Source organism: Xiphophorus couchianus, chromosome 13 (genome assembly GCF_001444195.1).
Source record: "Xiphophorus couchianus chromosome 13, X_couchianus-1.0, whole genome shotgun sequence".
NCBI lineage: Eukaryota > Metazoa > Chordata > Actinopteri > Cyprinodontiformes > Poeciliidae > Xiphophorus > Xiphophorus couchianus.
In genome coordinates this window covers 1141567-1154787 of record NC_040240.1, presented here as the reverse complement: position 1 = coordinate 1154787, position 13221 = coordinate 1141567, and the positions used below count along the sequence as shown (strand labels likewise).

At 43.4% G+C, this 13221-nt stretch overlaps 1 protein-coding gene across 1 annotated transcript; it reads left to right on the top strand.

The window, feature by feature from the left end:
• The first annotated feature begins 1503 nt into the window (after positions 1–1503).
• On the top strand, positions 1504–13221 carry znf839 (zinc finger protein 839). Its single transcript, XM_028036900.1, has 10 exons — positions 1504–2499; positions 4066–5190; positions 6323–6475; positions 7726–7839; positions 7944–8036; positions 9107–9253; positions 9354–9458; positions 9649–9736; positions 11182–11308; positions 12231–13221. The coding sequence occupies exons 1-10, from the start codon at positions 1789–1791 to the stop codon at positions 12934–12936; spliced, it is 3369 nt and encodes a 1122-aa protein (XP_027892701.1). The 5' UTR covers positions 1504–1788; the 3' UTR covers positions 12937–13221.

Sequence of the window (13221 nt, the reverse complement as noted above, 5' to 3'; positions counted from 1 at the left end):
TTGCTATTTTTTCCGTCATTGTCATAGAATTTAGAAAATGAATGACGTCGTTCGGAACGGCTAATCGGAAAACCAGGAAACTGGATTCATCCTTCCATTTAAACTCTTTACCCACAGTTCCACACTGAACCTGTCTGTCGCTCCTCACCACTGTCTCCTGCACCAACATCTCAAACATCTCAGCCATATTTATCTTCATTCTGCCTTCTTCATTCTTCAACTACAAAAAAAAATTAAGAACAGAATGAATAGATAAATGAATATAAAAACTTTCTTGTGAAAGTTATTGGTACTGTGTTTTAATCTTAATTTGACTTTGTAACTTTTTTCTCTATGTTACCTAAGCAATAAATAATAATAATAATAAACTTCTGTTCAGAATCAGAGTGACAGCACTGATCAGATTTAGGGTAATTTCCTGAAAAACAAGGCATGTGAAAATAGTGTAGAAGTGGAGGAAATTCAAAACAACAGCCAGCATTTCTGTCCATCCAAAAATATGTTCATCCTGAAAGCAGGCTGCAAGATGCAAGAAGAAGACTTCAAAACCCCTAAACTGTCACCATGGATCATACGGCAGACAATTATGGCTACTAATACTTCAATCAGAAAGAGACTGTGCAAGTTTAACTTCCATCGGAGGCGTTCAAGGAGGAAACGGAGACCGTTCATGTTCTCTTAGTGGAACATGAAGGTCAGACTGAGATGTGGCAGAGAGAACTCAGACAAAGACCCCAGATTTCTGGAATAATGCTTTTTTTAGACGTCTAACACAGAATTATTTGGACTCCAGAACAGAAGACACACGTTGGATAAACCAATTACAGGATCCTGTAAAAAAAAAAAAAACTTACATAAGCTGTGAAGCATGGAGGTGGAAGTGTCATGGTTTGGTGATGATTTACTCCAGTCACACCTGGTTAGCTCACCACCAGGGAAGCAACCATAACTTCCCTCAACCATGTTAGAGGGAAGTTAAGGAAAATATGAGACCATCTATAAAGCAAACTAAAAGCTGGAGCACGACTGGACCCTGGAAAATAATACTGGGAATAATTTAAATGGAAAAACTCTCAAACTGTTTGATAGTTCAAACATGCTTTTAATCAGAGTTAGAACAAATGAAATAAATGGGTAGCCACCACCAGATTCAGGTTTTCTTCTTCTTACTGTTTAATTAATGTGGCTTTGTTTCTGTACCATTTAATCATTCTTATTTTAATATTTAGAAAAGATAACTTATATTTACTTATTTTCAAGTGTAAAAATCTCAGGGTTCTGTCAGGCGCAGACACTTCAGGAGCAATATCTGAATTTCAACTTGCCAATAAGGATTTTTTGTCCTGATTTATGTAGTAATAATAATAATAATAATAATAATAATAATTGTTGTTGTTGTTATTACTATTGTTATTTTTTATTGTAATAATCGTCACAATCATAATTATATGATTCATATCATTATAGCATGAATAATTATTTTTCATGCCATAATTAAGACAAAACCTTGTGAATCCGGTCCGTGGGTAGCAGCTCCGGTCCGGGTTATATTCGCTACCGCTGCCGCGGAGGGTTAAGCTAGGCTAGTTCAAAACTCCTCCCGCTAATACTTGCCTTCCAGCGATTTCACCGCTGCCCTAAATGTCGCCATTCATTCCCGCGGAGAGTTTTATTTACCAGCGCACGCTGGTTTTATAAATAACTTTTTATTTAGTGATATCTTCTGGAGATACGGTAAACAGCATCAAGGCCCCTAGTCAAAGCTAACTGTTAACCCCCAAAGCTAAAATGGCGGACAACGAGGGTGACAGTGGAGCTATTGGAACAATAACAGTGGCGGAGCCACCGGGGACAGAGTCTGAGCCCGCCGTTCAGCCAGACCCGCAGCCCGTGGAGCCTTTATCAGTCCCGCCTGCCGTCCAGATCTTTCAGCCCGAGGAGAAAGGATCGACTTTCCTCGTCGCCCAGTGCGATCAGCCTGCAGAGGGTGCAGAGCACGGGTCCTGTGCGGATGGCGGTCAGCCCCCGAGTGGAGTGGAAACCTGCCAGGTGGAGCAGCGCATGGTGGTGGGCGCAGAGTTTACCGACCTGGCCAACACCACCATCATCTACGTGCAGCCGGACGGCAGCCTGGTGGAGGGCTCCGGGCTGACGGTGGAGGAGCAGCAAGCGGTGCTGCAGCAGCTCACCAAGCAGCAGATCGTGCAGGTCTCCGACACCGAGGCCATCCAGCTGCTCCAGCACAGCCAGTTGGTCAAACCTGCCCCGGTCCAAAAGACGGCTCTGGATCCGAGTCAGCTGCAGCAGGTCATTAATCAGGTCACCAAGTCCCAGAACCAGGTCCAGGTGCCTCAGGAGAATCTGCAGCATGTGAAGGGTCAGCAGAAGCAGCTCCAACTTTCCCCACAGAACCTGAAGATCAGCCCTCAGAATAATGCTTCCACTCAGCTGAAAAGTGTGGCTCAACAGGTCGCTCTGCAGTCCAACACTTTAATCCAGGTGAGTTAGATATGGAGGGTTCATTCATCTAGGTTAAGATTCTGCAGCCTGACCAGTAATCTGAACCAGGAATCGCATAGAAGTCAGTAGAGATGCACTGATCTGGATTTCATGCCTGGTACTGATTTCTGTTCAGTCTAAGCTCATTCTGATTTTATACAATGTAGAATTTTTTTTCAAGGACAATGACAGAAAAGAAAAAAGATATACTGCAGGTTGTTTGATAGAGGAAATAGTTTGTTTATCAACACAATAGAGGTATCACAAGATTATCCCAGGTTATGCATCAAAGTCCTGTAAGTTGTCCTGAATGCTGACTGAATGGCTCGGGATTGTTTAACCCGACAGTTCATTTGTCTTCTTTTCTCTTCACCTTTCCGTCAGCGAGGGTTGCCTGAGCAGTAAAGTTATCAAGAAACTACAATTAGGTTGTTTCAGTGCAGAAAGAGCAACTTTTCCATCCAATGTTGCTGTTGTCTGTGGTCTGTTTACTGAGTTGGTCATTTATTGCAAATCATATTGTTATTGCACCATTCACTAATATCATCGAATGTTTTCCTACACAACAGGGACTGAAGTGGAACCCAAAAGCAAAGTACAGAACATACAGAATGTAGAAACAACAACAACAAACATTCTATAAATCTACTGTATTACAAATATCTGTAATAGAACTGATCGCTCTATGCTATAGATATGCACTGATCTTGTGCAGAGAGCATACAGTGTTTCTGATTTTGATGACAAAACACTTTTTAGTGTTCTTATAAAATGCTGAAAGATGAAATGTGTTATTAATAACATGTTTGTACTAATGTGAATTTCTGAAAACGCATCTGTCTCCGTCTGTCTCTGAATATGAACAAAAACTGTAACATTCTCCACAGAGGGGTTTGCATCAAAAGCCACTACAACACGTCTCCGTTTGTCCTTATCGTAGCCCACTAACGCAAAATGTGGATGGGCGCCAAAATATAACATTTTTACAGAACAGGTTCAGTGCCACTGAAAAAAATAGATTATTTTTTCTTAGAAATGCTGACATTTTCTTTTAAATTCTCACTTTTCTCCAAAATTGGATTTTCTCACAATTCAGGGTTTGTTTACTTAACTTTTTCTTGCCCAATTTGCTGGTGCTCAAAAGTTGTTTTTAAATAAAATTTTGACAGTAATCACAGTATTATTTTTTTTCTCAAAATTCTGACTTTTTTTTCTTGCCTTCATAAAGTTCAGAGATTAAATCATTTTTTTCCCAGTGATCTAACCCTGTTCACATTTTTGTGAACAAGATCAATTGAAAATATATCAGTTAAACTCTCTGACCATTTTGAGTTTTTGTTATACATTAACTTTTTATTTTTCAGTGACCGTTGAGACAACACTCCTCCATAATAATGTTATATTTTGGGATTTGATGGCTGTCCACACTGTGAGTAAATGACTAAAGGAGACATGCTGCAGTTGTTCAGTTGGGTTTTTATCCTCACACCTTTGCCCCATTATCTGGAGAGTTTTACAATTTTTGAAATAAGATCTGAATTAGAACTTGTTTTTTTGTCTTTCCAGGCAGAACCAACGAGAATCCAGATCCAAGTTCCTCCCAAACAGGACCTGAATTCTTGTGTGAGTCTGCAGCAGAAGACCGTGGCTATCAGCCACCCGCAGGTGAAGCTGTCTGCCAGCGCCGGCCTGGGCAACGCGCAGATCATCCACCTGCAGCCTGTGGTGGGTCAGCAGGGTCAGCAGATCCTGCTGCAGCAGAACCCAGGAGAACCCCAGATCCAGTTGGTGCTGCAGAACGCCACTCCTGTGGTGGGCTCTCTGCTCCCCTTGGTCCACAAGGTGACTGGTCCGGCAACCATAGCAACTGCTTCCTCCAGTCTGGGACAGAAAGCTGCCCTGCCTACCATCAGAGTGGCAGCGGCCACCCCGGTTAAAGACCATCCCCCTCCCAGCAGCAAGCCCCCTGCTGTTCCCGTCACTAAAACCATCAGCATTCCTCTGATTAAGACTCAGCACAACGGGACGGAACCGACCGCCGCCGCTGCTGCTGCTGGGAAAGTCCCAGTTAAAGCGACCCCGGTCATCCCCGCGGCTCCACGGCAACCCGCCGCCGTCGCCTCCAGGCTTCCCACGGCAACCTCAGCCTCTGTTGTCAAGGAAAGGGACAGAGAAAAAGAGGAGAAGAAGAAAGCAAAGAAAAGAGAGAGGAAAGCCCTGAAGGTCCAAACCCGATCGGGTCGGGTGTCTAGGCCACCCAAGTACAAAGCTAAAGACTACAAGTTCATCAAGACGGAGGACCTGGCGGAGAGCCACCAGTCCGACTCGGACGACTACTCCGACATGAGCGTGGAGGAGGAGGAGAACGCCAAGCGGGACAGGCCAGGCTCCAGCAGCCCCTCGTCTCTCAGCTACAGCCTCAAGTCGCGCTGCCACCGCTGCCAGACCTGCGATAAGGCCTACATCGGCCCCGGTGGCCTGAACCGGCACTACAAGCTGAATCCCACCCACGGAGAGCCCGACCTCACCGGGGTCACAGCCAGCAGCGCACCAGAACCCGGCCAGAGCAGAGCAGACCAGAAGGTAGAGGAGGCCGTCACTGAGGAGGAGGAGGACGAGGAGGAGGAAGAAGAGGAAGAAAAGCAAGAGGAGGAAGAGGAGGAGAAACCTGCTGCCATGACAACAAACAGTGTGAGACACCGTTTTACCTGTCAGAGCTGAGATCTACGTGATTTCAGCTCTGAGTTTAGGTTTTGACTTCAGACCGCTCAGCAAATAATTGGAGGGGTTGAAACGATTCATCAAAATACAAAATACCAATGATTAATCAATTGTAGAAATAATCATCACCTAATTTAGTGATCGATTTATTGAGTATACAGACTCATCAAAGGCCATTTACTGAAGTAGCAACACAGTTAGAACAAAAAAGCTAAGCCAAAAATACAAAAAAATATAAACATTTTGCATTTAAGATTAAAAAAAATTCTTTGTCAGTAAATATGTTCTAAATTATTAATACAAAAAATAATCAACAGATTATGTATACGTTTTACATTTAAGATAAAAAAACAAACTTTGTCTGAAAAAAATCTCCTATTAAGCATCTTTTGCTGTTAATTGGTCAACCCAAACAATAATCACCCATCAGCTCTGCGCTGGATTCATCTTACGTCCAGCAGAAAAAGCTGAGCTCTTCCCATGTTGATGTAAGAAGTATTTTTTTTACTATCAGACGCATCCTTTGCTACTCTAATGAAGTAACTAGGGGTGCATTGACTTATCAGTGCCGATTTTCTTCATTTTTGGGAGATCGTTAATTAGCTGATTTTTAAATGTTAAGCCAATCTTATCTACCTCAGTAAAGGTCTAAATATCAGCCACTGTCCTCTGCTCTCCCAGGAGAAAGGCTTAACCAACTGACTGGCCCACCAGGTCATGTCTGCACCTTTACAGTCAACAGTAGTCAACCACTGTTTCCAACGCAGCGACTTTCTTGTTATATTGAGCAACATTTCAGATCAAAAATTTGGCATCATCCCAAATTGGAATCAGCAGGTCAGAATTTCAAAAGATGGGTAATCGGCGATCAGCCAGAAAACTGCCGTTGGTGCACAACTAAAAGTAACCCGACGTTATTGCGTTTTAGGCAGTAAAATGTAATTACTTTTTTTAATAAATTTAAAATAGGAATTGGATTATTTATTTCTTTAGACTTTTATAATATCGCATAAAATAAGCTTAACTAGTTAAATGAAGAATCTACAGAATGTATCAGTTTTGCTGTGCTCTGCCTCTAAAGCCTCACTCTGTTTGTCTTCAGGGAGACAACGGCCTGGCAGCTGAAGGACTCACCGGCCTCCATTACCGGGGCCCGGGTCGCCCCAGAGGGCGAGGGAGAGGAAGAGGGCGAGGGAGGGGCAGAGGAAGAGGAAGAGGCAGGGGGCGAGGCCGATCACTTGGACCTCCTCCTAAGGTCAGTTTGCTTTAAGCCGAGGTTCATTCTACCGCAGAGTTTTCTCTTTATGCTGTATATTTGAAATGTCATCCAGTTCCAGTGTTAAATGTTGATTATAATTTAAAGGTTATTGATCTTTCAGAATGTTTTCTCACATTATTAAGCCATGACTTGAAAATGATCTTAAAATAACGTTATTGTTTATTGCAATAACTTCTGGGAGACTTTATCGTTCAGTAAAATGTGTTCTTGTGACATGACTAGTCAGGACAGCACTCATCATCAGCATGAATGTTTTTGGCTTTTTATTAGTTCAGTTTCTGTTTTTTCCCAGGGTGGAATTAAGACACAATAGCAGCTTCAATGAATTAACAAAAAACATAAAAACTAGGTACATAAGTTTGAATTTATTGTGAATTTTCTTTAATTACACGTCCAGGCTTCAGCAGGTTTCTGGCACCTGCTGAAGGCAGCAACTCCACCAGTTGTTTTAAAAACTGGTGGAGTTTCTTTCAGTTAGTTGGTCTCCAGGCATAGACTCTGCTTAAAAGAATCTTCCATAAATTCTGAACAGGACTTATGTCCATGCAGCTGCACTGGTATTTTGATGTGTTTGGGTCAGAAACTGGAGCCTGTTCCATAAACATCTCTGTTATAAACTAAGGAGACACCGATTCACTTTTTTTAAACCTCAGATACCGATATCTGAGGTTTACTATCGCCCGATACCGATCCGATACAGAACAACAGCTGAATTCACTTAGAAAGTTTATTTTCTAAACACAGACATAAATATACCGAATTACAAATGAATCTGCTAACTCTGCACCAGTACAGCTCACTGAAATACACCATTAGCTTCACAAGCTTGGTCAAACATATGAACACAACTTTTATTTGTGCTGTTAGGAGTAGAACAGTCAATGTAAAATAAATAATGAAATTGAAACTGACTAAAACAACAGGTTGACTATTTTGGTCAAACGTGTAAAAAAAAAAAGAGCTGTAACACCTTTCAAAGGGTTCAGAAAGAGCAATTAGGAATTCTAAATATAATGTAAAATAAATAATAAAGCATGATGTCATTCTGATCACAAAGCAAAGAACTAGACTGAATAGATCTGCCTTTATAGATTGGACACATTGTCACCTATACCCCGTCTAGAATGTTTTCCAATATCAGCACCGATACAAATATTGACATCCGATCGGTGCATCTTCTTAGAACCTGGTAGCTCTTCGTTAACCTGATTGGTTGATTCTCTCAGGTGAGCATTGGTCTCGTGGGCAGACCTGGTCGTCGCGGGCGACCCCCAAAGCTCGGGGTCATTCCAGTAACGGTGCGGCAGCAGGCAGAGAGGAGACAGCAGCGGCTGCAGGAGGTCAGAGGACGGAGCGCTGCCCCATTCCAGGACGGGTCTGACCTGTCTCCACAAGTACCCGCTGTGTAACTCCTGTTTCTGTGACCGCTCTGTGTTGCTTCCAGCTGGTGGAGCAGTGTGAAGATGAAGAGCTGATGGATGCTGTTCTTCCTCGTTTGACCAAAATGTTAAGTCTGTGGGAGCTGCTGCTGGCGAAGGTGAAAAAAACACATGTACACACATTTCTGTTAGAAATAATGGCCTGTTTGTTTTTGTTTGCATGTTGTTAGTATTAGTTTTAACCCATCAGCCATCACTATGCTGACTGCTGCTAAGTGGTCAATTTGACCGTGTCTATTTTTATGTCTATTTTAGTTTTTAATTAACTTTTTATCAAGGAATGAGTGCAATATAAGTAATTATTTATAGTCTTTTTTTTTTAATACTGAGACATTGTTTTTGTCTGGAAAACTTCACCCAAAGTTCATTGTAAAATTGTTCACTGATACAATTCTGACATGTGAATATTCATCATCAAGTCGCTCAGACATTAAAGTTATATAAAGGGACAAGACACACACTAAAGAAAAGAATGTAATATTCCTTCCTGAATTTAATAAACTGCTATTTGTTTTGAGGAATATTTTAGCTTAATGATGGCTAAAATCATTCACACGTACAACAGCGAAGGGCATTCTGGGTAAAAGAACCAAAACAAACATGAGGTTCTATTGCTAGCAGGAGAAATAGCTCATGGTCTTTTGACAAAGACAAAAGAGAAATCCTGAAATCACTGCAATCTGACTCCACTCCATCTCATTCCCATTTGGTGAAGAAGGAAGTTGTGCTCTGTGCTTCAGTGGTTCTCGTCTGTCCTGAATCTCACATTTACGTCAATATTATTTGTTTAATGAGTAAAACAATGTTCATTCTTGGTGTCTCTCTGAGTTTACTTTTTTCCAGACACATACTGTATTTAATACATATATCTTTTGCTATTTTTTTATGACTGTATGCTTTGCAACATACATTGAAAAGGAACATTTATTTAATGAGAAGAAACCTCAAAGAAAACCAAACTCAGAAGGAGCTACTGGGGATGTGAAAGGACTATAATACATTTCTTACATATTTCTGTTATCTCACAAACCTAGCAAGGACCACTGCTCCTCTTTGTGACTTGTAGTTGACTGCATTAATATTTGAAGATAGTAGAGGGTTTGCAGGCCAGGTCACCTCGAAGGTTCTTTAAAAATGATTTCTAACGTTCGCCCTCTGTCTCTTTCAGCTGGACTCCAAGGGGTCGGCTTGTAGCTGCTTCCCAGACATTTACCATGAGTTTGAATCTCTGCATGCTCAAGTCAGGCAGACTGCACAGGACTACATCGTAAGTCCTCAGGGTGGAGCCATGCCTGTGGAGGTCAGGAACATTGAGGTGAGACCATATGTTGCCTCTCTATGCACCTGAAGACTGGAACCATTGAGCAGCAGGTGATGCGACAGGTTCTCTGTCCCGTCCTGGACTCCTGTTTCAGGTGGCTAGGTCTCTAGGGATCCTGGACGAGGTGAACAAGATGAAAGTGCTTCCTGGCGCATCGCCTGTCTCTAGTGGGAACAATAAGAACGTCCGGTACATGGGGGTAAGCATGCATCCAGAAATTATCTGAGTAAAACTGTGTGTGTGTGTGGGTGTGTGTGTGTGTGCTGAAGAAAATAAAGGTCAAACTTACAGGTTTTTTCAAGCCTGCTTTAAAATACTACAGCTAACTCTGCTCCGTGTCAGAAAAATAACAGTAGTTTTAGTTTAAATTAATCAATTCTTTTTTTCAGAACTCCAAGATGTTGCCACCATCTAAAAGATTTAAGATGGAAAACAGTATTGCAGATCACCAGAACGGCACAGAAGCGCCAAAAACAGGTAGTTGTATGAACAGCTTGAATTAGCCATTTATGCTGTTGCTGAGAATATTATAACATGTATGTCAGGGTTTCCCCTAGAAAACTCTCTAAGCCCAGTAGCAAGGGTGAAAGGACAGTCATCTAACAGCCCACCATGTTGTTTAGTTACATTTTTTTAAAAGTTGACAGGAAATTTGAAAATATCACTTGGTAATTATGTGTTAATGGAGGACATTATTAACTTTTTACATTATTTGCTAAAGTTGTTAGCATGCGTACCGGTAGAGACAGGAAGTGGTTATGGAGGTTTGGTGTATAAAAAAAATACACCTAGCCTCAGTCTCTCTGTGACCATGCTGTGACCATACTGTGACCATACTGTGACCATACCGTGACCATACCGTAACCATGCTGTGACCATACTGTGACCATACTGTGACCATGCTGTGACCATACTGTGACCATACTGTGACCATGCTGTGACCATGCTGTGACCATACTGTGACCATACTGTGACCATGCTGTGACCATGCTGTGACCATGCTGTGACCATACTGTGACCATGCTGTGACCATGCTGTGACCATGCTGTGACCATACTGTGACCATACCGTGACCATACCGTAACCATGCCGTGACCATACTGTGACCATACTGTGACCATGCTGTGACCATACTGTGACCATACTGTGACCATGCTGTGACCATGCTGTGACCATACTGTGACCATACTGTGACCATACTGTGACCATGCTGTGACCATGCTGTGACCATGCTGTGACCATACTGTGACCATGCTGTGACCATGCTGTGACCATGCTGTGACCATGCTGTGACCATGCTGTGACCATGCTGTGACCATACTGTGACCATGCTGTGACCATGCTGTGACCATGCTGTGACCATGCTGTGACCATGCTGTAACCATGCTGTGTGGCCATTGTGCTTCCAACCATTTCACCAAAGAGAATCTTTAAGCTATTTTTGCTCTCTCTGTTAATGGTGTATAAAAAAAACCTAGAATAAATTAAGAAACAATGTTTAGCCTGGTGGGGTGCAAGTAAAACCTGGAGGCCCGCCAGGCTTATGATACACTGAGGGAAACCCTGAGTAGCATATTAGGGATGAATATCAGTGTGAGTACAGAGTGGACAACTTTACCATGTGTTACCAGTTGTTGACAGTGTTTCTATGCTGTTTTTTTTTTTTTTAGCATAAAAACATCTAGCATGATGTTAGCATGTTTCCTTCCCTGTTTTGATACAACTTGTTGATACCTCAGCTTCTACAAATCCTATTAAAAGTTCCTCAGCAGCGTTTCAGCCGCTCTGTCCCACAAGAAGCGCTGTATCTGAATTTGATAAACTGCCATAAGACATAGACTATTCAGCATTTAAGTATTGTAGCTGTTTGGGTCAGTATGTGAGGTCATGTTGACTGTCATGTCTGTCACTTTGTTTCCCAGCTGCTGCTCCAGTGGCCTCGGCCACCCAGGCAGCCTCTCTTGTCAAGTCGTGCTCCGTGTCTGTGTCTCCATTGGAGATTTCAGGTGGAGCCAAAGTGCTGAGCGCCTCTGCTGAACCTACCTCCAGGTGAGCTGAGCCCACCTCGCTGGGTGTGTGGGCTGTTCAGACCGCAGTCATAACATTAACGCTTAACCCTCTGATGCGTAGAGTGACTGACCTTCTGTGATTGGGTCTTTTTGGACCCGTGTTACAATCAATGTGTTTTTATGCTACTTTTGTCATTTTGATTCAAAATAATGTTTTGTATGACACTTTCTACTGTGTTTTATTTCACACAAGAATTATTTCATGTTTGAAATATTTTCATTTTTCAAAATGGTTTTTAGAACAATTTGTAGAACATTTTTAAAACAAAATGACAGCAACAGCAATTTTACAACAGCAATGATGAAATGTCAATAATGGACAATGTCAACATCAATTATGTGTGTGTGAGTGTTTGTCTGTGGGCATGGGGAGGGGGTGTGAAAGAGCACGTTTCTTGAAACTAGCTAGCTAATCAAGCCAGCTAACATTACTGTTTGTATTCTATTATGCTATGTGTACCAAGCATGTGAGTGTATGTATGTGTGTGCATTTATTTATCTATCCATCCATCTTCTTCCGCTTATTTGGGGTTGGGTTGTGGGGGTAGCAGCCTAAACAAGGAGGTAGAAAGAGAGAAAAGAGACAAATGATAAATAATGAAAAGGGAAATCATTGCGCTCATTGATCCAATGCGCATGATAATGCAATTCATTGATTCACTGATTATTGCAACAGGCCTACCTACGTGTAACACTGATTCTCAGCTCCAGAACAGAGATGAGTCCCTTACTGTGTGATGGAGAACAGCGTAGTCAGATGGTGGTGCTTTTATATGTTTCTTAACAATAAAATAAACCTAGTTGCCATGGTAGCGCAGCAGAGTAATAACATTCATTGGTGTTTGTCAGCTGATCCTGATTTCTGGAGCAGATGGTCTGAATGTGTTTGTTGTGACCTGCAGCTCCTCCACCATCGCCTCTCCTGACCCAACACCCAGCCTGGCTGCACCTCCTGCTGGCCCCACACAGGAGCAGGGGCCACCGGACCAGGAACAGGACGTACACATGGCTGACGCCACGGTTCAGGACCCAAACGTGGCCGACGCCGCTGTCCAGGACGCAAACATGGCCAACGCCGCTGTCCAGGACGCAAACATGGCCGACGCCACGGTCCAGGAAGTAAACGGGGCTGACGCCGCGGTCCAGGAAGTAAACGGGGCCGACGCCACGGTCCAAGACGTAAACGGGGCCGACTTCACGGTCCAGGACGTAAACAGGGCCGACGCCACGGTCCATATGACCCAACCAGACTCTGCTCTCAGTCCTAGTGCCACCACCACCACAGACAGAAAGAGGGCGGAGCCTAGCCCCAACCCTGGCCCCGCCCCCAGCCCTGCCCACCCAGAGGCCTCCGCTCAGCCCCAGCCCTGTGACTCCTCCTCCCAGCCCAAAGAGCTGCAGGCGGGCCAGGAGATCTACATCCAGACGGAGGGGCTGACGGTGCAGCTGGCCGAGCCGGGGTCGGACGGGATCGTTATCGTCAACGGACCGGACGGAACCACCATGCACATCCAGACCCCAGAGGGGGTTCCCCTGGAGGCGGTGCAGGCCCTGCTGGGCATTGAGGCTTCAGACGGGGACAGACCGGCCCAACAGACCCAGGACTGAGCGGAACCTCCTCAGAAAAGACTGTCAGGGAGTGATGGACAGCTGAAAACTGCAGTGCCTCCCTTCAAACCCAGCTGATAGGAGCCGACTGGCGCTTCTCTATGAATGTCAGAGTTTCAGAACAACACAGGGGGACAACGGTGCAAACCCCCAACTCCTGTAGGAAAATGTCAAGGTCTTCATCTCGCTGTGTTCAAAGAGCCAAGGTGAAGCTGCTATATATATATATATATATATATGTATGTATGTATGTATGTATGTATGTATGTATGTATGTATATATAT

Coding starts and splice junctions, on each gene's coding strand:
- znf839 (XM_028036900.1), top strand. CDS start 1,789: ATGGCGGACAACGAGGGTGACAGTGGAGCTATTGGAACAATAACAGTG. Junction 6,476..7,725: donor CACTTGGACCTCCTCCTAAG/GTCAGTTTGCTT, acceptor TGATTCTCTCAG/GTGAGCATTGGTCTCGTGGG. Junction 9,254..9,353: donor TGGAGGTCAGGAACATTGAG/GTGAGACCATAT, acceptor CTCCTGTTTCAG/GTGGCTAGGTCTCTAGGGAT.